Raw genomic sequence first — 24,312 nt, forward strand, 5'->3', positions numbered from 1 at the left:
AGTGATGTCCAACAGCAGGGAACGTGGCTCCCGGCACTGGGATGGCAGGGGAGATGGTAGCTAGGAGCACGGGGCGTCCTCCTAGCACTCCACGAGCCAAGCCAGAGCCAGAGAGAGCCTGCTCCAGAACCCCCTCCCCCTTTTCCTTTTCCGTTCTCCCCCCCCACCCTCCACACACTCCCTGCGAGAGAACATTATCTATCCTTTGAAGGTGTAGCCACAACTACTTGGCATAACAATGGGAGAAATTCCACAGAAAGAAAAGGGAACAATTCAACCCTCAACATGGACACAAAACATAGCTTTTGGATTAAAGTGGAAAAAATGGTTTTTGTTTGTTCAGCTCTGCCTGCTCAGCTCAGGAAGGAGGAGGGTCCCAGTCAGGTCGTTGAGCAGATCCTTGTGGCATTTGCAGCAGTTCTGGGGCTCTCTCAGTGCCTTGGGCACAGGCACCAAATGATCAATTGCTGCATTTCCGCACTGGTTCCCTCGCAGCTGCCCCTGCAAGGGGGGTTTCCAGCCAGCCCTGCTCTGAAAACCATCAAAGGCCCTCGCAGAGCCACTGCTTGGGCTCACTCTGGGTTTTGTGCTTCTTGCAGGGCTGAGCAAACCACAGCCACGCCTTTTTCCCCCTTAGAATTCTCACCTTTGCAGCAGCTCGAGAGCTGCGAGAATCAAAGCCAAGGGGGCAGGGGGAGCCTCAGGTCCTGGCTGCCAGCTGGGGCTGGCCAGAGCAGGGCTGGCCAATGCCCATCCCTGTGCAGTGGCCAAGGTGAAAAGCTCCACAAAACCTTCCCGGGAGACAAAAAATCTTCTTGTGGGCAGAGCTGGGGGCATCTGAGCCAATATGTCCAATGCTTCCTCAGTAGCCCAAAATCCCTGGGAGATGCAGCAAAGCCCTGTGTTTGTGCACAGTTATGGTTAGGAGCATGACTGAATTTCAGGAACCCTGGCCCTAATTGCAAAATCTCCTTAAAGGGCCGCTCCACCTCCCCCTTCACTTGCTGTATCGGGACCAGCAGTGGCCCAGGAAGAGCAGCAGCTCCAAACTTGCTCTGGAGCCCCTGAGGAGCCCTGGCAGTGTCAGCAAGGAGCACCTGCTTTCCTCAGCATCCCAGGGGAATTCAGCATTCCCAAAGCTGCTGTGCCAGGGCTGGAGGAGGAAAAGGCAGTGAAAGGCTGAGGGTTTTCAGGAGTTGTGCTGGAAAGGCCCGAGAGGTGCTGTTGTGGAGCTGAGAGCTGCCTGGGGTTGGGTGGTGCCTTCCTTGCGTTGGGGATCAGGGAGAGCGGTGGCGGGTGTTGCGCAGGGTGTGTGCCTGGCCCCGGGACACTGCTCCGCTGCCCCTGGGCACTGGGATCCAAGCTGCTGCCTTGGTCTCTTCTGCCCGGGCGCTGCCGGTGCTGGTGCCGGGAGCGATTGGTGCAAAGCGTGAGTTTGCAAAAGGAGCGATTTCCCCTGGTCCCTCCCGCCCGAGGCCGCCATGGCCCCTGAGGGGATCGAGCGGCACCGGGGCGCCCCCTGCTGGCCGGGATTGCTCCCTGCAGCGCCCCCTGCTGGCCGGGATTGCTCCCTGCAGCGCCCCCTGCTGGCTCTGGCCAAAACTGCACCAAAGATGAACAAACAGCCCTGAGCGGGTTGGAAATTTCTGTTCTCGTGTTGCTGTTTCCTCTGTTCTGTTCTATAAATTTCCTAGCATTGATCTGTTATTCCTTTTCTTACAGTTTTGTCTGCAAGCCCCATAATTTTCACGGTTATACAACTTGGAGGTACAGGTTCTCTTTCCATTCCAGGAATGTTTCTGCTTTCCTTGGCAGACGTTTCTCTTTTAAACCAAGACCATTTCAAACTCCTGGGTCCCCAGCAGACACTGCGGGACAGTGTCTGATGCAGACACTTCAAGACAAGAGAGGGTCAGACACTTGGCCACCTAATGCTCTGCTTTTTAAGCCCTTGGGCCATCAATGGCCCTTTCACAAGCTGGGACACCTGGTCACTTGGCCACTCAGGAGGTGGGTATGGAAGAGGAAGAAGCAAGGGTGGACTGTGGGGACCCCAGGAGCCCTGAACCTTCCTGGGACCTAAGCTGCTCCAACCACCCACGAGACCCCCAAATCCCTACTGGAGCCCCAATTCCCACCACACTCCTGATTCCCCTCAGATACACCAAGCATCTCCGAACCCTCCAGAAATTCTCCATCACTGCAGTGCCCTTAACTCCCCCATGCCCCCAGCCCTCTGAGCCCCAGAACCCCAAACCTGGCAGGGAGGGGCACCCCCCCAAACTTCCCCAGGACCCTAAAAAGATCCCCCAATATCCCTGCACTCCCCCTCTATGAACTTCCTGAATCCTCTAGGAGCTCCCAGTGCCATCCCAATGTTCCGCAAATCCCACCCTGGGCTGCCCCTGGAGCCTGAACACGACCCTCCAAATTGGCCCCACAACCCCCAAGACCCCCAGCTGAGGTCACTGTGGGCTCCGTTTCCCCCAGCCCAGGGGGCTTTGGGTGCTGCCCCCACTCTGGGGGCTTCCCCCTCACTCCAGGACCCCCATGCCCCTCCCATTGTCACCCACCATGGCAGTGCCACCAGGGACAGCCCCCAATGACAGCCAAGAGCAGGAGCAGGTACAGGGGAGTCCTGCTGTAAGGGTCGGTCCGAAGTTCCCCTCGATTTTGCCTCCCGACCGTCACAAGGAGACCTCGAGGACGCCCACCCAGGCTGACTCCCAACAATGGTTTACTGGCCGGGCCAGGTGGATGCTCATGACTGTGTGCTGGTGTATTGTGTTCACTGGACCGTGCTGTCGTGGCACCAACCAGAGGCTGTGTTGCATCACCTGAGGACTGCTTGTCCCTACCTGTCTCCTGCAGCACCACACAATGGTCCATAAATCTTCCCACCTCTTGGCCAGAAGCCACTCGCTTTGGAGAAGGACTATAAAAGAGCGACCCTCTGGAAAAGAGCCTTTGAGATCTCTCCACTGATGAAGACCCCCTGGAGAAGACCCCTGAGATCTCCCCACGGATGAAGACTCGTCTATCGGATGACCCGCTAGGATGCCCGTCTCGTCTGTTGGTAGCTATTCTCCCATCCCTTCCTTTCCTTCTGTCCTGGTTTTGGCCAAATTTGGGGGAAAACCTCCAGGAGGAGCCCCCAGACAGCAAACCCCACGACTCTTCCCCCCCCCTACCCACCGGGTTCGGGAAGAATTTCCTTGGAGAAGAGTGGGAGAAAAAACCTGTTTATTTAACAAGCAAGACACTCCCCAGCACAGGGAAAAAAAGACAACACCAGCTGACAAAAAAACTCTTTCACCGTTCTGAAGGGATGACAAGTTCAGTCTCTCTGGCGAGTGGTCGCTCAGTTATCAGTCTCTGGCGCTGGGGATGACTGCTGCAGGTGACAAAGGGTAGACTCCCGGTGTTTCTTGGGGTTTCCCAGGTCCCCGTCCGTTCAGATGGTATCCAGGAGAGGGAGGGGACGTGGTGGAAGAGAAAACAGTCCAGGGAAAAAGTTGGACTGCCTAGCTGAACTAACTAATAAGCAAAAAGCAAGGGCAAAGCGAAAGAAAGAAAAAGAGGCAGAAGCGAGCAAGCAGGCAAGCAAGCAAGCAGGCAAGCAAGCAAGCAAGCAAGCCGAGCTAAAACCTCTCCTAAACATAGACCATGGGGGAGGTGAGCGGGCTGATAACAAGACAAAACAAAGCTTCACTCTCAGAGTCAGTCCTGGAAGCACAGGACATAATACCAAACATAATCAGGACAAACGATTGGAGATACAAACACCATAACATCACCCTAGAACACCTTCCCCTTTCCTTATCCTGTACCTCTCCCCTTTACCGTAACTGAGTTGTTGGCATTTGATGAAATGCATTGCTGTTGTTGATTAAACTGATTTTCTGTTGTTGAATAAACTGATTTTGTCCCCTGCATTTTGCCTGTTTGCACCTTTAAGATCAAAAGAACCATCACGACCCCCGCTCTGCATTAATAGAGGATCGTGACACCTGCTGACATTCACAGCCACTGCCGGGGACAGAGGGGGATAGAGCAGTGGTCAGCCTGAACCCTGGAGGTCCTGAACAGCCCGGTGAGCCCGTGTGACCCCACCTGTGATCCAGTGTCCCTGTGGTGTCACCTCCAGGGCCAGCTCTGGGCTGAGTGCCCGGAACACGCGGTGCCCGTCCTGTCCCAGCTGGTTGGTGGCCACGCACTGGTAGGTGCCCGAATGTCCCACATCGACGGCCCCAAGCTCCAGGAGGGGACCCCGGGCCACCTCGTGCCCGTCACGCAGCCAGGTGAAGGTGACAGGGGCTGAGCCCACCTGCACCGAGCAGCGCAGGGTCACGGGGTCACCTGATCGCACCTGGAGTGCCGGGGGACCGGGGGTGATGGTGGCATTGGCCACGGGCACTGCGGGGACACAGACAGGGCTGAGGCCGGGGGGAGGAGCTGGCACCCGGCATGAGGGGAGGGGGGGACGGGAGGGATGGGTTTGATGGGGAAATGTGGTGGATGGGGTCACCTCATGGGGGGGTGAGGGGACACAGAGAGCCATGAGGGGACACAAGGCAGAGGCGGGGGTCACAGGAGAGATTTCTGGGGAACAGGGATGTAGCCAGGTGGGGGTCCCGTGGGGGCTGTGGGGGCTCCCCGTGCCCATCCCCGCACTCACTGCGCACCGTGACGCCGAGCCGGGCGCTGCTCTTCCACACACCCCACCCCTCGGAGCGCACCTCGCAGCTGTAATTCCCCGAGTGGGAGACCCCCACGGCGGGCACCAGGAGCTGCGGGGACCCCTGCGGGCCCCCCACCAACTGCCCGTGCCGGTAGAAGCCGTACAGGAGGGGGGCTGGGGGTGCTGAGGTAGCCGAGATTGAGGGGGGACCCCTCGGGGAGCTCCGGGGGACCCTCCAGCAGCGGCACCGAGACGAGCTCTGGGAAGGAGATGGGAGGGGGATTTGTGACCCCGAGTCCGAGGGCAGGGGCGGTGGGGGTGCCGGGGTAGGGCTGTGGGGTGCTCACCCTGCACTGTCACTGTCACCTGCGCAGATTCCATCCACACCCGGCTTCCTATCCTGCCCCTGCAGTGGTAGCGGCCGCTGTGGTTCAGCTGCAGAGGGGACAGGGACAGCTCGGTGCCATCGCCGATCGTCCCCAGTTTGTTCCCGTCGCGGTAGAAGGACACCCAGGTGACCGAATCGTCCCGCCAGCCCCGGCAGCGCAGTGTCACCGTGTCCCCCTCCAGCAGCGCCCGCGCCGGCACCTGCAGCACCAGCCAGTGTGTGGGACAGGGGGGACCTGTCACAGCCGATGTCACCAGAACCCCCCATTGGGTCACAGCAGGGGTCCCCAATTCCAGCACGGGGATCCCCCTGTACTGGGATGCTCTGGGATGTTCCCAGAGCAGGTGACAGTCTCCGGTCACACCAGGGGTGACCCATGGAGCTGAGCCCACCCTGAGCCCTCGGGGTCCCCGCGGGTGCCAGGCTGGGGACACCCAAACCCCCCTCACCATTTGAGACTGTCAGTCGGGGGCTGAACCTGGTCCCGGGTCTCTCACACTGGTAGGTGCCACTCTCGGTGGCACGGAAGCTGTCGCGTCCCGCCTGTCCCCATCTCTGCCCGTCCTTGTACCAGGTGGTGTCACCGGCGGTCCCCGAGCCCTGGCAGGTCAGTGTCACCCGGTCCCACAGCACCGCCGGCCTCCAGGGGGGCTCCACCAGGAGCTGGGGGCTCTGGGCACCTGCGGGTGACAGGGGACACCAGCCTGGCAGGGCCACCACGGGGCTGGGGACAGCGGGGCAGGCACATGGCATCCCCCGAGGACTCACCAGCGAGGCCGAGGGTCTGGGCTGGAAGGGAGAAGGGATGGGGCTGGCTGGGGGTGGCACCATGGGGACTGCGGGACCCGGGGCCGGGAGTGGGGCTGTCTCCAGCTGTCAGTGCTCACCCCTGCCAACCCCACGGCCACATTCCCCTGGCCCTGTCCTCATGGTCCCCTTTTGTTGTCACTGTCTCCGTGGCCTCATCCCCATGGTGCTTGTCCCCGTGTCCCTGTCCCAAAATCCCTGTCCCTATGTCCCTGTCCCCACAGCTTTCCCAGCACCAAGGGACCAAACCCCACATCACTGTCCCCAAATCGCTGCCCCCCTGTCCCTGTTCCTGTCCCACAACTCCGTACTCATCCTTGTCCCCAAATCTCTATTCCCGCATTCCTGTCCTTCCTTTCTGTCCCCCATTCCAGTTCCCCGTCCCTTGTCCGTCGTTGCTGTCCCCACATTCCTGTCCCACATCCCAGTTCCTCCCTTTCCCTTGTCCCTGTCCCCAGGGCCACCCCACAACCCCGCTCACACTGAGGGCCACTGCCTCTGTCCCCTCCTGGCTCTGCTGGCCTTGGGGACCTCAGGGGACCCCGCAGCCCCCCTGTGCCCCCTCCCCACCGCTCTCTGCCTCACCGGGGCCCATCCCCGGGGCGTCAGGCCCGTGCCCGGGGCACTCACCCCACAGGAGCAGCGCCACCTTCCCGGCCATCCTGCTGTCCCCGGCCATGGGCACTGGCTGTCACTCGCTGCTGTGGCCACCTGTCCCCTGGCTGGTGGCTTCGCGGGAAAAGGGGAAGGAAGTGAGCTCAGATTTTATGTCATCGTGTTGTTGTCCCTTGTGGGGGGCAGGGTGGCCCCAAGCTGGGGACAGGCAGGGGACAGGGTGGGGACCGGCTGGGGACAAGGCTGGGTGGCACAAGGTGGGATATGGGGTTCCCAGGAGTGGGGGGCTCAGATGGTTTGGGGAACCAGGGATGGGAGTCGCACGGGAATGGGGGTTCTGAGGAGGGGGAGTCACCAGGCCTGGGGGGACTCAGGGATGGGAGTCCCAGGGCAAAGGGGGCTCCTGGGATTTGGGGTCAGGGATGTGGGTCCCAGGGATGATGGCACCATGGGGGGTCCTGGGACAATCCGGGTTCTGAGAACAGGGGGTTGTAGGGAAGGGAATTTGGGGGAGAGGGTTCCTTGGGAATTGGGGTCCCGGGCCATGGCAATCCTGGGCAATGGCAGTCCTGGGATGCGGGTCCCAAAGAGGGGGGACATAAGGAATGGGGGTTCCATGGCTGAGTTCCCAGGGGAATGTGGGTCCCAGGGATGGGCAGTGTCTGGGCAGGCCCGTGGGTCACAGCTCCTTCCCTGGGTGCCTCAGATTTTGGGGTGACCCAGGGCCCAGCCCTGCCCGCCCAATGTGTTGGTGGCCTGGGGTCAGCCCAGGCAGATTCCGAGGGGTTCTGGGTCTGTGTCCCCCACACTGGGGAGGCTCTGGGGATCCTCTGAGCCCCCCCAGGCCTGGGACTCCCCCTCCTCAGGACCCCCATTGCCCTGGAACCCATCCCTGGCTCCCCACACCCTCTGAGCCCCCCACTCCTGGAAACTCCATGTCCCACCTTGTGCCACCCAGCCTTGTGGCCACCCTGCACACAGCCTGTCCCCGGCTTGGGGCCACCCTGCCCTCACCGTGTGCCACCACCACAGTGCAATGAGATCTGAGCTCGCTTCCTTCCCCTTTTTCCACAGAGCCGCCAGCCAGGGGACAGGTGGCCACAGCAGCGAGTGAGAGCCAGTGCCCATGGCCGGGGACAGCGGGATGGCCGGGAAGGTGGCGCTGCTCCTGTGGGGTGAGTGCCCCGGGCACGGGCCTGACGGCCCGGGGATGGGCCCCGGTGAGGCAGAGAGCGGTGGGGAGGGGGCACAGGGGGGCTGCGGGGTCCCCTGAGGTCCCCAAGGCCAGCAGAGCCAGGGCATGGGCATGGACCCCAGTGTGAGCAGAGTCGTGGGGTGGCCCTGGGGACAGGAAGAGGGGAACTGGGATGTGGGGATGGGAACAGGGGGATCGAGATGGGGGGACAAGGATGTGGCAAAAGGGAACCTTGGGGCTGGGGCAGCTGTGGGGACAGGGACAGGGAGACAGGGATTTGGTGCCAGGGACAAGGGCCACGTCCCATGCAGATGGGACATGGGGACAGGGGCCATGGGAATGGAGTCGCGGGCACAGGGCCAAGGGGATGTGGCCGTGGGGACAGGTGCTGTAGGGCTGGGTGAGGTGACCTGTGCACACATGGGGTGTCCACAGTGTCCCCATGTCCTGCCTCAGGCCAGGGTGACCGAGGTGTCCCTGTGCTCAAACCCTCCGTGCTACACCAGTGTTCCCGTGGGGACACTTTGGGGACAGACACCACACCAGGTGTCCCAAGTTCTGCTGTCCCCATGCTGCCACCCCCAGCCAGCCCCATCCCTTCTCCCTTCCAGCCCAGACCCTCGGCCTCGCTGGTGAGTCCTCGGGGGATGCCATGTCCCTGCCCCGCTGTCCCCAGCCCCGTGGTGGCCCTGCCAGGCTGGTGTCCCCTGTCACCCGCAGGTGCCCAGAGCCCCCAGCTCCTGGTGGAGCCCCCCTGGAGGCCGGCGGTGCTGTGGGACCGGGTGACACTGACCTGCCAGGGCTCGGGGACCGTCGGTGACACCACCTGGTACAAGGACGGGCAGCGCTGGGGACAGGAGAGACGCGACAGATTCCGTGTCCCCGAGAGTGGCACGTACCGGTGTGAGAGACCCGGGACCAGGTTCAGCCGCCGACTGACAGTCTCAATTGGTGAGAGGGATTTGGGTGTCCCCAGCCTGGCACCCGCGGGGACCCCGAGGGCTCAGGGTGGGCTCAGCTCCATGGGTCACCCCTGGTGTGACCAGAGCCTGTCCCCTGCTCTGGGGACATCCCAGAGCATCCCAGTACAGGGGGATCCCCGTGCTGGAATTGGGGACCCCTGCTGTGACCCAATGGGGGGTTCTGGTGACACCGGGTGTGACAGGTCCCCCCTGTCCCACAGACTGGCTGGTGCTGCAGGTGCCGGCGCGGGCGCTGCTGGAGGGGGACACGGTGACACTGCGCTGCCGGGGCTGGCAGGACATTTCGGTCACCTCGGTGTCCTTCTACCGCGACGGGAAGGAACTGAGGACGCTCCGCGATGGCACCGAGCTGTCCCTGTCCCCTCTGCAGCTGAACCACAGCGGCCGCTACCACTGCAGGGGCTGGATGGGGAGCTGGGGTAGGTGGAAGAATTCGTCGCAGGTGACAGTGACAGTGCAGGGTGAGCACCCCACAGCCCTACCCCGGCACCCCCACCGCCCCTGCCCTCGGACTCGGGGTCACAAATCCCCCTCCCATCTCCTTCCCAGAGCTCGTCTCGGTGCCGCTGCTGGAGGGTCCCCCGGAGCTCCCCGAGGGGTCCCCCCTCAATCTCGGCTACCTCAGCACCCCCAGCCCCCCTCCTGTACGGCTTCTACCGGCACGGGCAGTTGGTGGGGGGCCCGCAGGGGTCCCCGCAGCTCCTGGTGCCCGCCGTGGGGGTCTCCCACTCGGGGAATTACAGCTGCGAGGTGCGCTCCGAGGGGTGGGGTGTGTGGAAGAGCAGCGCCCGGCTCGGCGTCACGGTGCGCAGTGAGTGCGGGGATGGGCACGGGGAGCCCCCACAGCCCCCACGGGACCCCCACCTGGCTACATCCCTGTTCCCCAGAAATCTCTCCTGTGACCCCCGCCTCTGCCTTGTGTCCCCTCATGGCTCTCTGTGTCCCCTCACCCCCCCATGAGGTGACCCCATCCACCACATTTCCCCATCAAACCCATCCCTCCCGTCCCCCCCTCCCCTCATGCCGGGTGCCAGCTCCTCCCCCCGGCCTCAGCCCTGTCTGTGTCCCCGCAGTGCCCGTGGCCAATGCCACCATCACCCCCGGTCCCCCGGCACTCCAGGTGCGATCAGGTGACCCCGTGACCCTGCGCTGCTCGGTGCAGGTGGGCTCAGCCCCTGTCACCTTCACCTGGCTGCGTGACGGGCACGAGGTGGCCCGGGGTCCCCTCCTGGAGCTTGGGGCCGTCGATGTGGGACATTCGGGCACCTACCAGTGCGTGGCCACCAACCAGCTGGGACAGGACGGGCACCGCGTGTTCCGGGCACTCAGCCCAGAGCTGGCCCTGGAGGTGACACCACAGGGACACTGGATCACAGGTGGGGTCACACGGGCTCACCGGGCTGTTCAGGACCTCCAGGGTTCAGGCTGACCACTGCTCTATCCCCCTCTGTCCCCGGCAGTGGCTGTGAATGTCAGCAGGTGTCACGATCCTCTATTAATGCAGAGCGGGGGTCGTGATGGTTCTTTTGATCTTAAAGGTGCAAACAGGCAAAATGCAGGGGACAAAATCAGTTTATTCAACAACAGAAAATCAGTTTAATCAACAACAGCAATGCATTTCATCAAATGCCAACAACTCAGTTACGGTAAAGGGGAGAGGTACAGGATAAGGAAAGGGGAAGGTGTTCTAGGGTGATGTTATGGTGTTTGTATCTCCAATCGTTTGTCCTGATTATGTTTGGTATTATGTCCTGTGCTTCCAGGACTGACTCTGAGAGTGAAGCTTTGTTTTGTCTTGTTATCAGCCCGCTCACCTCCCCCATGGTCTATGTTTAGGAGAGGTTTTAGCTCGGCTTGCTTGCTTGCTTGCTTGCCTGCTTGCTTGCTTGCCTGCTTGCTCGCTTCTGCCTCTTTTTCTTTCTTTCGCTTTGCCCTTGCTTTTTGCTTATTAGTTAGTTCAGCTAGGCAGTCCAACTTTTTCCCTGGACTGTTTTCTCTTCCACCACGTCCCCTCCCTCTCCTGGATACCATCTGAACGGACGGGGACCTGGGAAACCCCAAGAAACACCGGGAGTCTACCCTTTGTCACCTGCAGCAGTCATCCCCAGCGCCAGAGACTGATAACTGAGCGACCACTCGCCAGAGAGACTGAACTTGTCATCCCTTCAGAACGGTGAAAGAGTTTTTTTGTCAGCTGGTGTTGTCTTTTTTTCCCTGTGCTGGGGAGTGTCTTGCTTGTTAAATAAACAGGTTTTTTCTCCCACTCTTCTCCAAGGAAATTCTTCCCGAACCCGGTGGGTAGGGGGGGGGAAGAGTCGTGGGGTTTGCTGTCTGGGGGCTCCTCCTGGAGGTTTTCCCCCAAATTTGGCCAAAACCAGGACAGAAGGAAAGGAAGGGATGGGAGAATAGCTACCAACAGACGAGACGGGCATCCTAGCGGGTCATCCGATAGACGAGTCTTCATCCGTGGGGAGATCTCAGGGGTCTTCTCCAGGGGGTCTTCATCAGTGGAGAGATCTCAAAGGCTCTTTTCCAGAGGGTCGCTCTTTTATAGTCCTTCTCCAAAGCGAGTGGCTTCTGGCCAAGAGGTGGGAAGATTTATGGACCATTGTGTGGTGCTGCAGGAGACAGGTAGGGACAAGCAGTCCTCAGGTGATGCAACACAGCCTCTGGTTGGTGCCACGACAGCACGGTCCAGTGAACACAATACACCAGCACACAGTCATGAGCATCCACCTGGCCCGGCCAGTAAACCATTGTTGGGAGTCAGCCTGGGTGGGCGTCCTCGAGGTCTCCTTGTGACGGTCGGGAGGCAAAATCGAGGGGAACTTCGGACCGACCCTTACAGCAGGACTCCCCTGTACCTGCTCCTGCTCTTGGCTGTCATTGGGGGCTGTCCCTGGTGGCACTGCCATGGTGGGTGACAATGGGAGGGGCATGGGGGTCCTGGAGTGAGGGGGAAGCCCCCAGAGTGGGGGCAGCACCCAAAGCCCCCTGGGCTGGGGGAAACGGAGCCCACAGTGACCTCAGCTGGGGGTCTTGGGGGTTGTGGGGCCAATTTGGAGGGTCGTGTTCAGGCTCCAGGGGCAGCCCAGGGTGGGATTTGCGGAACATTGGGATGGCACTGGGAGCTCCTAGAGGATTCAGGAAGTTCATAGAGGGGGAGTGCAGGGATATTGGGGGATCTTTTTAGGGTCCTGGGGAAGTTTGGGGGGGTGCCCCTCCCTGCCAGGTTTGGGGTTCTGGGGCTCAGAGGGCTGGGGGCATGGGGGAGTTAAGGGCACTGCAGTGATGGAGAATTTCTGGAGGGTTCGGAGATGCTTGGTGTATCTGAGGGGAATCAGGAGTGTGGTGGGAATTGGGGCTCCAGTAGGGATTTGGGGGTCTCGTGGGTGGTTGGAGCAGCTTAGGTCCCAGGAAGGTTCAGGGCTCCTGGGGTCCCCACAGTCCACCCTTGCTTCTTCCTCTTCCATACCCACCTCCTGAGTGGCCAAGTGACCAGGTGTCCCAGCTTGTGAAAGGGCCATTGATGGCCCAAGGGCTTAAAAAGCAGAGCATTAGGTGGCCAAGTGTCTGACCCTCTCTTGTCTTGAAGTGTCTGCATCAGACACTGTCCCGCAGTGTCTGCTGGGGACCCAGGAGTTTGAAATGGTCTTGGTTTAAAAGAGAAACGTCTGCCAAGGAAAGCAGAAACATTCCTGGAATGGAAAGAGAACCTGTACCTCCAAGTTGTATAACCGTGAAAATTATGGGGCTTGCAGACAAAACTGTAAGAAAAGGAATAACAGATCAATGCTAGGAAATTTATAGAACAGAACAGAGGAAACAGCAACACGAGAACAGAAATTTCCAACCCGCTCAGGGCTGTTTGTTCATCTTTGGTGCAGTTTTGGCCAGAGCCAGCAGGGGGCGCTGCAGGGAGCAATCCCGGCCAGCAGGGGGCGCTGCAGGGAGCAATCCCGGCCAGCAGGGGGCGCCCCGGTGCCGCTCGAACCCCTCAGGGGCCATGGCGGCCTCGGGCGGGAGGGACCAGGGGAAATCGCTCCTTTTGCAAACTCACGCTTTGCACCAATCGCTCCCGGCACCAGCACCGGCAGCGCCCGGGCAGAAGAGACCAAGGCAGCAGCTTGGATCCCAGTGCCCAGGGGCAGCGGAGCAGTGTCCCGGGGCCAGGCACACACCCTGCGCAACACCCGCCACCGCTCTCCCTGATCCCCAACGCAAGGAAGGCACCACCCAACCCCAGGCAGCTCTCAGCTCCACAACAGCACCTCTCGGGCCTTTCCAGCACAACTCCTGAAAACCCTCAGCCTTTCACTGCCTTTTCCTCCTCCAGCCCTGGCACAGCAGCTTTGGGAATGCTGAATTCCCCTGGGATGCTGAGGAAAGCAGGTGCTCCTTGCTGACACTGCCAGGGCTCCTCAGGGGCTCCAGAGCAAGTTTGGAGCTGCTGCTCTTCCTGGGCCACTGCTGGTCCCAACACAGCAGTCAGTGGGGGATGAGGAGGAGGAGGTGGGCAGAGTCACAGCACCGAGGACTCTGCAGCTGCAGCTCGTGCAGAGGGACAGCCCGGGCTGGGAGCAGTGCATTGGGATGGTAAAATGGGGTGAAATTGAAGCTGCTTGGGCCAATGCCCCTATTCTTCTCTGAGGGCTGCAGACCCTTAACAAGCAGCTGAAATTTGTGCCAGGGTTCCAAAATTTCAGCCTTGCTGCTGAACCATCCCTGTGCACAAACACTCGGCTCTGCTGCCTCTCCCAGGCACCTTGGGCTGCTGAGGCAGTATTGCACACATTTTGGGGCTCAGATGCCCCCATTTCTGCCCACAATAAGATTTTTTGCTGCCAGGAATGTTTTGTGGAGCTTGTCACCTTGGCCACTGCACAGGGATGGGCATTGGCCAGCACTGCTCTGGCCAGCCCCAGCTGGCAGCCAGGGCCTGAGGGTTCCCACCACCCCCTTGGCTTTGATTCTCGCAGCTCTCGAGCTGCTGCAAAGGTGAGAATTCTTTCTGTGGAGGAAAAAAGGACCAAGTAGCACAAAACCAGGGTGAGCCCAAGCAGTGGCTCTGCGAGGGCCTTTGATGGTTTTCAGAGCAGGGCTGGCTGGAAACCCCCCCTGCAGGGGCAGCTGCGAGGGAACCAGTGCAAAAATGCAGCAATTGATCATTTGGTGCCTGTGCCCGAGGCACTGAGAGAGCCCCAGAACTGCTGCAAATGCCACAAGGATCTGCTCAACGACCTGACTGGGACCCTCCTCCTTCCTGAGCTGAGCAGGCAGAGCTGAACAAACCAAAACCATTTCTGCCGCTTTAATCCAAAAGCTGCGTTTGTGTCCAGTAAGAGGGACAAGGGTCCTGTGCCCCCTGGCACTGGGGGAGGGAATGGGGAGCCCTGGGGGGGTACTGGGAGCACTGGGAGCACTGGAACGGGGAGCTCTGGGCAGCCCCACATGGGACCCCCCAGTCGGGGCCACCTCCCGGGCACGGTGGGCAACCACAGGAGCCGAGGGGGTGTGGGACACAAGAGGTGTGCCCTCGGTTAGGGAACTCCAGTGTCCCCAGTGTCCCCATTGTCCCCAGTGTCCCCAGTGTCCCCAGTGTCCCCAGTGTCCCCAGTGTCACTGCTCGTTCTCGTAGCTGTCCCTGCGGTGCCGCTGTCGCCCGTGGGGTCCCGGCAGCTCCTCGTGGTCCCCTGGGGCTGTGGAGTGTCCTGAGTGAGGCTCCGGGGTTGGGGACCTGGGTGGGGGTGACACCCGTGGGTGACGTGTCCCTGTGCCCCCCTGTACTCACCCCCTGCCCTCTCGGTGCCCACGATGTGCGGGTCCAGCACCGCCCCCTCCTCCGGGGGGGCCGAGGGCTCCTGGGGAGGCCTGCGGGGATAAGGGGGGGTCTGTGGGGGTGCGGGGCTTCCTGCGCTGGGGGTAAAATGGGGGGTCAGACCTGGAGCCCCCCACTCACCTTTCCTGCTCCTTCCTGAGGGCTGCAAAGGAAAGAGAGGGGAGGGGTGACTGTGGGGGCCTCAGGGCCCTTGAACACCCTCGGGACCCCTGACTGCCCCCTGAGCCCCCAAACTCCCCCAAAACCCCTGACAGAACCCCCAACATCCCTGCACGACCCTCCAGGACACACCCAAATCCCCCAGGAGCCCCAGCTGAGGTCTCTGGGGGCTCAGCTTCACCCAAGTCAGGAGCTGTTGCTGACACCCTATGGCCCCCCCACCCTATGGGGGCTTCACCCCAATGCCTGGGACCCCCATGTCCCCCCATTGTCACCCACCCCGGCGGTGCCACCAGCGACAGCCCCCGATGACAGCCAGGAGCAGGAGCAGGTACAGGAGGTTCCTGCCGATATTCACAGCCACTGCCGGGGACAGAGGGGGACACACCGGGGTCACCCTGAGCCCCGGGGGTCCTGAACAGCCCCGTGAGCCCGTGTGACACCACCTGTGATCCAGTGTCCCTGTGGTGTCACCTCCAGGGCCAGCTCTGGGCTGAGTGCCCGGAACACGCGGTGCCCGTCCTGTCCCAGCTGGTTGGTGGCCACGCACTGGTAGGTGCCCGAATGTCCCACATCGACGGCCCCAAGCTCCAGGAGGGGACCCCGGGCCACCTCGTGCCCGTCACGCAGCCAGGTGAAGGTGACAGGGGCTGAGCCCACCTGCACCGAGCAGCGCAGGGTCACGGGGTCACCTGGGCGCACCTGGAGTGCCGGGGGACCGGGGGTGATGGTGGCATTGGCCACGGGCACTGCGGGGACACAGACAGGGCTGAGGCCGGGGGGAGGGGCTGGCACCCGGTGTGGATGGAGGGGGGGACGGGAGGGATGGGTTTGATGGGGAAATGTGGTGGATGGGGACACCCCATCGGGGGGTGAGGGGACACAGAGAGCGAGGAGGAGACACAGGGCAGAGGCGGGGGTCACAGGAGAGATTTCTGGGGTCAGGGATGTAGCCAGGTGGGGGTCCCGTGGGGGCTGTGGGGGCTCCCCGTGCCCATCCCCGCACTCACTGCGCACCGTGACGCCGAGCCGGGCGCTGCTCTTCCGCACGGCCCCCCCCTCGGAGCGCACCTCGCAGCTGTAATTCCCCGAGTGGGAGACCCCCACGGCGGGCACCAGGAGCTGCGGGGACCCCTGCGGGCCCCCCACCAACTGCCCGTGCCGGTAGAAGCGGTACAGGAGGGGGGCAGGGGTCCGCAGGGGACTGGAGGTTCTGAGGCAGTTGAGATTGAGGGGGGACCCCTCGGGGAGCTCGGGGGGACCCTCCAGCAGCGGCACCGAGAAGAGCTCTGGGAAGGAGATGGGGGTGGGGACTGTGACTCTGAGTCCATTGAGAAGTGGCTTTGGGGGTGTCACGATATTGGAGTTGCAGCCGTGGGGGTGCTCACCGTGCACTGTCACTGTCACCGGTGCTGACTGTGTCGCTCCTGAACCCACCCAGCCCTCTCAGAGGTAGCGGCCGCTGTTCTGCAGCCACAGGGGGACAGGGACAGCTCGGTCCCACGGTGCTGCCGCCACAGACGCTCCCCATCGCGGTAGAAGCGCACTACAGGGTCTGGCTCCTTCTACCAGCCCCGACAGCACAGTTTCACCGTGTCCCCCTCCAGCAGCGCCCGTGCTGGCACCTGCAGCACCAGCTGCTCTGTGGGACAGGAGGGTCCCGTCACACTGAGGGTCCCGAGACAGCTCCAAAGTGGGTGCCCATGGCAGCGGGGACATCTGGCTGGAGTGTCCACTGCGCGGGAGGGTCCCAGGGACACCAGGAGCAGCCCCGTGGCACAGCTGCCCCCACGGGAGTCCCACCACACTGGGATGCACTGGAATGCACTGGGATGTCCCTGTGTGCAGGGAACAGGCTCTGGCCACACGAGGGCTGTGAGGCCACCCACGGAGTGGAGCCCACGCAGACCTATCAGGGAGCCACCCTGAGCATTTCAGATCCCCCTCACCATCTGACACCATCACGGGGGTCTGAGCCCACTGCTGGATCTCTGACACTGCTAGGTGCCACTCTCGGTGACAAGGAAGTGGTCCCGTGGCTCCAGTCCCCATCTCTGCCCGTCCATGTGCCAGATGCTGACACCGGTGGTCCCCGAGCCCTGGCAGGTCAGTGTCACCCGGTCCCACAGCACCGCCGGCCTCCAGGGGGGCTGCACGAGGAGCTGGGGGGTCTGGGCACCTGTGGGTGACAGGGGACACCAGCCTGCCAGGGCCACCACGGGGCTGGGGACATGGCATCCCCCGAGGGTCTGGGCTGGAAGGGAGAAGGGACAGGACTGGCTGTGGAACCAGGTGTGGTCTTTGTCCCCAAACTGTCTGTCTTAGGTTGCAATACAGGATGTAACCAAAAGTATGCATTCTATCACCATCTGATAAAATCAGCTGAGGCAGTGATCCTTATGTCTCTGGGAGATAATCTTTGCTAAGAGGCCATCTCATAAAACCCAGTAGAACCGTCATCTTTTTCTTTTCCACAACTCATTCTTTTTCCAAAAAATATTGTCTGTTAATGGGCTATTGGGTCCCACTGTATGACTGATCAAATTACATCATCCCACTGGGAGATGATCCAGCCAGTGGCAGGAGCCAAGCCTTTCCTACCTAGATACAAACTGAGATTTGGAACACCAAGGCAGCCTTCTTCCACTGGAACCCAGAGGAGAAACCAGTCCTTTCCACATCATCACTGGACCTTCGGAGGAAAACTGCACCTTCTACAGGACCACTGCTTCAACTGAGCCACATCTGTCATCCAGCAGGGCTGCAGCCACCATTTAATAGGACTGCTACCAACAGCCTGACTGACGGGGTGTCAGAGTTATATTCTGACTGTCAGTGTTTTGGGTTTGTTCCCTGTAATACTGTATTTCTATTTTAATTTTCCTAGTAAAGAACTGTTATTCCTATTCCCATATCTTTGCATGAGAGCACCTTAATTTCAAAATTATAATAATTTGGAGGGAGGGGATTTACATTCTCTGTTTTAAAAAAAGAGGCTCCTGCCTTTCTTGGAAGACACCTGTCTTTCAAATCAAGACACCGTCCCCACAGGAACACTGGTGTAGCACACAGGTTTTGAAGAACAGGTCACCTCGGACACCCTGGCCTGAGGCAGGGCATGGGGACACTGTGGACACCCCATGTGTGCACAGGTCACCTCCCCCAGCACTACAGCACATGTCCCCACGGCCCAACTGCATGGGATGTGGCCCTTTTCCCTTTCGCTGCATCCCTGTCTCCCTGTCCCTGTCCCTATCCCCACACCTGTCCCAGCCCCAAGGTTCCTTTTGACACGTCCTTATCCCCACATCTCTATTCCCCTGTTCCCATCCCCACATCCCAGTTCCCCTGTTCCTGTGCCCATCCTCCTGTCCCCAGGGCCACCCCACGACTCTGGTCACACTGGGGTCCATGCCCATGCCCTGGCTCTGTTGGCCTTGGGGACCTCAGGGGACCCCGCAGCCCCCCTGTGCCCCCTCCCCACCGCTCTCTGCCTCAGCGGGGCCCATCCCCGGGGCGTCAGGCCCGTGCCCGGGGCACTCACCCCACAGGAGCAGCGCCACCTTCCCGGCCATCCCGCTGTCCCCGGCCATGGGCACTGGCTGTCACTCGCTGCTGTGGCCACCTGTCCCCTGGCTGGCGGCTCTTCCCATGAAGGGACAGGAAGCGAGGTCACGTCTCGTCCCCACGTGTTGGTGGCCTCTGTTGGGGGCAGGGTGGGGACAAGATGGGGACCTAGTGACACATGAGGGTGATGGTGGGGACACGATGTTTCCAGAATTTGGAGGCAGAGGCCGTGCAGGGGAGCAAGGATTGGGTTTCCAGGAGACTGTAGTACCAGGGATGGGGTCCCATGGGAATGGGGGTCCCAAGGGTTGGGTGGGTTCAGACTCAGGGATGAGGGTCCCAGAAAAACGTGGCCTCCAGGGATTTGTGATCATGGGAGGGATCCCAGGGATGGGGGTGCCAAAGAAGGAATGACATGACGGATGGAGATTCCCATGTTTGGGTTCCCAGGGGAATTGGGGTGCCCTGTCCTTAGGGATTCCTGTCCCAGAGGTGGCTCATCCTGGGCGCCTCTGTCCTGGGGGCCCTGAGCATTCCTGCTGTCCCCAGTGGGGCCCTGGAACCTCTGGGGGGCCCAAACTTAAAGGGACACCGGTTACAACCTTGCCTTGATGATGGGAAATCCCAGGATTCATTTGCTTGAATTCCCTGATGCCCAGTTCTTGGAGACAAAATTATAAATCCATCGAATAAAGGCAAAAATCTTTTCCCTCACCATTTTTTTCCTCAATCAAAAATGAACTCAGCAAAAATCAATTGGACAAGCTATAAAATGATCTGGTTTATAGAAACCTTTGAATCATTGTTCTCCCAACAAGTTGCTCACAATACAAACACAAACAAATCACAAAGCAATGAGATTTGTTGGTTCCCTTTAGGAGCCCATTGGTGCCATCCCACAGCAGCTTTTCCTTGTGGATAACACAGAGGGTGGAATGTCCCTGAGTGTCCAACAGCTCCATGGGATTGTTCCCTGCCTGGGCACCAACCCAGCCCTAAGGAAGGCTTTCCTTGGGCCATAGTCAGGAACTCTTCCCATTTTTCTCATTCCCACCCTGAAATTTGCTTCACTTCCCATGGATTCTGCTCCAAAAAGGGAGAAACTCTGTCCATCCTTGGAGCAGGGCACAGCAATCTGTGGCAATGCCCGTGTGTCCCTCAGGGTCTGATTCCCTGGTAAATCCACTGCAGCCTGCCCTCAATTCCCCTGCCTGGGCACTCCCTGCTCCTGCTGTGACACCCCTGTGCCCCAGAGCCACGGGTGGAGCCCCTGCTCGATATTTCCACACTTTTCCCTCTCTTCTGCTGTCCACATCCAGAACACAAACATTCTTTCTGGCAGGTTCCAGAGGGCTGCAGGTTTTGTTCAAGGAGGAGGGTCCCGGTCAGGTCGTTGAGCAGATCCTTGTGGCATTTGCAGCAGTTCTGGGGCTCTCTCAGTGCCTTGGGCACAGGCACCAAATGATCAATTGCTGCATTTCCGCACTGGTTCCCTCGCAGCTGCCCCTGCAGGGGGGGTTTCCAGCCAGCCCTGCTCTGAAAACCATCAAAGGCCCTCGCAGAGCCACTGCTTGGGCTCACCCTGGGTTTTGTGCTTCTTGCAGGGCTGAGCAAACCACAGCCACGCCTTTTTCCCCCTTAGAATTGTCACCTTTGCAGCAGCTCGAGAGCTGCGAGAATCAAAGCCAAGGGGGCGGGGGGAGCCTCAGGTCCTGGCTGCCAGCTGGGGCTGGCCAGAGCAGGGCTGGCCAATGCCCATCCCTGTGCAGAGGGGCTGGGCCATGGCTGGGCCCCACACTTGGATGGCCACTGGCTTCAAGGAGGAGCAGTTTGGGAGCTCCTTCCTGCCTGGGGCTCCATTGCCGAGCTGCTCTTGCCAGCTCAGATCCTGCAGGGGATGAGGGAAAATGGAGAAGTGCGGAACAGGATTTCTCCCAAAACCCAATAAACCAAAGTGTCCCAACCCCTCAGGACAGAAACCCCGTGGGGGGATTGTGGGGAGCAGGAGAGAGAGGGGGAAGCCCCCAAGAGCTTCTCAAGTGTTTCATGTGCAGGGTCTCATCCATCTCCTGGTTGCCAGCACTGAGGCCCTGCAGGGCTTTTGGGTGTGGGGGTGGCTTTGGGTGTTTTTGGGGTGTCTGTGCCCTCCCTGACTGACACCAGCCCATGTCCATCCCCCTCCCCAGTCAGCCCCGCTGGGGTTTTTCCCCCACAGAATGATCCTGGTGGGCTGTGCAATGGGGCCGAGGGGCTGCACCTGTGAGGGTTCCCAAATGGGGATGGAGGGCTCCCAGATGGGCGGGGGCAGCCAATGAGGGGGTGTAGAGTGGGCGGGTCACACCCCAAATTGGGGCACCCCAGAGGTCACAGAGGTCACAGTGCCCCACTGAGGACAGAGGGGGTCGCCAGGGCCCCCCACCCACCCGGGACAGGGGTGTGCAGGATGTCCCCTACCCTGGACAGGGACTTCCTCAGGGAATGTGTCCAGGGACCCTGCCCAGAACCCCCATCCCCCAGGACAGGATCTCTCCTGCTGGGATGTGTCACCACTGGGACAAAATCCACCCAGAACGTGTCACCCCCAGAACAGGATCCCCTCAGGCAGGACCCCCTGGATGTGCCCCCCAGGACAGAACCCGCCCCCGTGTGACTCTCAGCACAAACGGCCTCTTCCTTCTGCTGCAGGAGAGAGAAAGGGAAAGTGTTGGGGGGGCTCAGCTGGACACCCCCAGCCCCCACAGCCTCCCCATCCCTCCCGGCAGACCCCCCACCCCCTTTTCTCCGTCCCTGGGGTTCCCCCAACCCATTCCCTGCCCAGGTGCTCCCCAGGGTTTCTGAGCCAGGAATTGGGAATAAGGGAGCATGGCACAAAAGTGAGGAAAATAAGGAAAACAGAGAAATAAAGAGAGGAAAATGTCAAGGGCAGGGGAGGTCACAAAAGCAGAGCGACCCAGGAGCCCCATGTGATGCCGGCCCAGGAAACGAGAAGCCCAGGGGGGCAGCGCTGGTCCCTGGGTCACACCAAAATCTGAGACACCCAGGGAAGGAGCTGTGACCCAGGGGCTGCCCAGCCACTGCGCATCCCAGCACACTCATTCCCCTGGGAGTCCAACCATGGGACTCCCATTCCATCTGTCCCACCTTCCCTGGGACTTCCATTCCTGGGACCCATCCCATGATCACAAATCACACACATCGGGTGTCCACAGTGTCCCCATGTCCTCCCTCAGCCCAGGGTGACCGAGGTGTCCCTGTGTTCAAACCCTCCGTGCTACACCAGTGTTCCCGTGGGGACACTTTGGGGACAGACACCACACCAGGTGCCCCAGGTGCTGCTGTCCCCACGGTGCCACCCCCAGCCAGCCCTGTCCCTTCTCCCTTCCAGCCCAGACCCTCGGCCTCGCTGGTGAGTCCTCGGGGGATGCCATGTCCCTGCCCCGCTGTCCCCAGCCCCGTGGTGGCCCTGCCAGGCTGGTGTCCCCTGTCACCCGCAGGTGCCCAGAGCCCCCAGCTCCTGGTGGAGGCCCCCTGGAGGCCGGCGGTGCTGTGGGACCGGGTGACACTGACCTGCCAGGGCTCGGGGACCGCCGGTGACACCTCCTGGTACAGGAACGGGCAGAGATGGGGACAGGAGGGGCGCGACAGCTTCACTGTCGCCGGGAATGGCACGTACCAGTGTCAGAGACCCGGCAGTGGGCTCAGCATCGCCGTGATGGTGTCAAATGGTGAGGGGGGATCTGAAATGCTCAGGGTGGCTCCCTGATAGGTCTGCGTGGGCTCCACTCCGTGGGTGGCCTCACAGCCCTCGTGTGGCCAGAGCCTGTCCCCTGCACACAGGCACATCCCAGTGCAACCCAGTGCATCCCAGTGTGGTGGGACCCCTGTGGTGACATCTGTGCCACGGGTCTGCTCCTGGTGTCCCTGGGACCCTCCCGCGCAGTGGACACTCCAGCCACATGTCCCCGTTGCCATGGGCACCCACTTTGGAGCTGTCTCGGGACCCTCAGTGTGACGGGACCCTCCTGTCCCACAGAGCCGCTGGTGCTGCAGGTGCCAGCACGGGCGCTGCTGGAGGGGGTCACGGTGACACTGCGCTGTCGGGGCCGGCCGGCCATGCCTGTCACCATGGTCCGATTTTACCAGGACGAGAAGGATCTGGGAGAGTCCCTCCAGGGTACCGAGTTGTCCCTGTCCCCCCTGCGGATGCACAAGAGCGGCCGCTACCGCTGTGGGGGTTGGGTAAGCTCAGGACTGTCAGTGTCAGCACCGGTGACAGTGACAGTGCACGGTGAGCACCCCACAGCCCCACCCCGACACCCCCACAGCCCCTCCCCAGGCACTCGGGGTCACAAATCCCCCTCCCATCTCCACTGAGCTCACGCCTGTCTTGGTGCTGGAGGGTCCCCCCGAGCTCCCCGAGGGGTCCCCCCTCAATCTCAGCTGCCTCAGCACCCCCAGCCCCCTGCGGACCCCAGCCCCCCTCCTGTACCGCTTCTACCGGCACGGGCAGTTGGTGGGGGGCCCGCAGGGGTCCCCGCAGCTCCTGGTGCCCGCCGTGGGGGTCTCCCACTCGGGGAATTACAGCTGCGAGGTGCGCTCCGAGGGGGGGGGGCGTGTGGAAGAGCAGCGCCCGGCTCGGCGTCACGGTGCGCAGTGAGTGCGGGGATGGGCACGGGGATCCCCCACTGCCCCCACGGGACCCCCACCTGGCTACATCCCTGACCCCCAGAAATTTTTTTCTGCCCCCTTGCCTCTGCCCTGTGTCCCCCCATCGCTCTCTGTGTCCCCTCACCCCTCCATGAGGTGACCCCATCCACCACATTTCCCCATCAAACCCATCCCTCCCGTCCCCCCCTCCCCTCACACCGGGTGCCAGCCCCTCCCCCCGGCCTCAGCCCTGTCTGTGTCCCCGCAGTGCCCGTGGCCAATGCCACCATCACCCCCGGTCCCCCGGCACTCCAGGTGCGCCCAGGTGACCCCGTGACCCTGCGCTGCTCGGTGCAGGTGGGCTCAGCCCCTGTCACCTTCACCTGGCTGCGTGACGGGCACGAGGTGGCCCGGGGTCCCCTCCTGGAGCTTGGGGCCGTCGATGTGGGACATTCGGGCACCTACCAGTGCGTGGCCACCAACCAGCTGGGACAGGACGGGCACCGCGTGTTCCGGGCACTCAGCCCAGAGCTGGCCCTGGAGGTGACACCACAGGGACACTGGATCACAGGTGGGGTCACACGGGCTCACTGGGATTGCAGGAGCCCTGCAGTGACAGGTGACCCTGATGTGTCCCTTCTGTCCCCAGCAGTGGCCGCAGGCCTTGGCGGGTCCCTCCTCTTCCTGCTCCTGCTCCTGGCTGGAGCTGTGGGCTGGCACCGGTGCCACAACAGGGGTGGGTGACAATGGGGACAATGGGGACAACAAGGACCCCCGGAGCTGGGGGGACACCTAAATGTGGGGGTGATGGGGCGGCACCCAGAGCCCCTGACTTGGGCAGTGCTGAGAGCTCAGGACCTTTGCTCAGGGTCCGGAAGGATTTGGGGGGTTTTGGAGGGACTTGCAGGGATTTTGGGGGTTCTTTCAGTGATCCCAGGGGAATTTGGATGCTCCCCCTTCCTGTCAGGCTTGAGCTTCTGGGAGCTCAGGGGGTCCAGAGAACTGGGGTGGTTCAGGGGTTCTGGGGGGCTCTAGGGATGCTCAGGGGTCCTTCGGGAAATTGAGGGTGCAGTGGGGTTTGAGGATTTCTGAGAGGGGTCGGGGCCATGGGGACCCCACAGTTACCCCTCCCCTCTTTCCCTTGCAGCTGCCAGGAAGCAGCAGGAAAGGTGAGTGGGGGGCTCAAACCACACTCTCCCCTTTCACCCCAACCCCCAAGACCTCCCATCCCCCCCACACATCCCCTTGATTCCCTCAGGGTCCCCCCGGAGCCCCCGGCCCCCCAGAGGAGGGGGAGGTGCTGTACACCCACGTCGTGATCACCAAGCAGACAGGGGGTGAGTCCGGGCTGGGACACAGGGACACGTCACCCATGGGTGTCCCCGTGCCCAGATGCCACAGCCAGTGTCTCTCGCAGTGTCCCCCCGTGCC

At 61.4% G+C, this 24,312-nt stretch overlaps 1 protein-coding gene across 1 annotated transcript in view; it reads right to left on the reverse strand.

The window, feature by feature from the left end:
* LOC148220707 (Fc receptor-like protein 3) overlaps positions 1–18,260 on the reverse strand; it is a 125,625-nt gene extending 107,365 nt beyond the window's left edge. Inside the window, exons 1-4 of the mRNA XM_088180985.1 lie at positions 18,212–18,260; positions 5,838–5,858; positions 5,519–5,749; positions 5,029–5,304 (exon numbers count right to left, since the gene is read on the reverse strand). Of these exons, the coding sequence (XP_088037111.1) occupies positions 5,029–5,304; positions 5,519–5,749; positions 5,838–5,858; positions 18,212–18,260 (577 nt within the window). The remainder of the gene's footprint in view (positions 1–5,028; positions 5,305–5,518; positions 5,750–5,837; positions 5,859–18,211) is intronic.
* Between the last annotated feature and the right edge of the window lie 6,052 nt (positions 18,261–24,312).

Source organism: Sturnus vulgaris, chromosome 31 (genome assembly GCF_052056855.1).
Source record: "Sturnus vulgaris isolate bStuVul1 chromosome 31, bStuVul1.hap1, whole genome shotgun sequence".
In the NCBI taxonomy this organism is placed as follows: Eukaryota; Metazoa; Chordata; class Aves; order Passeriformes; family Sturnidae; genus Sturnus; species Sturnus vulgaris.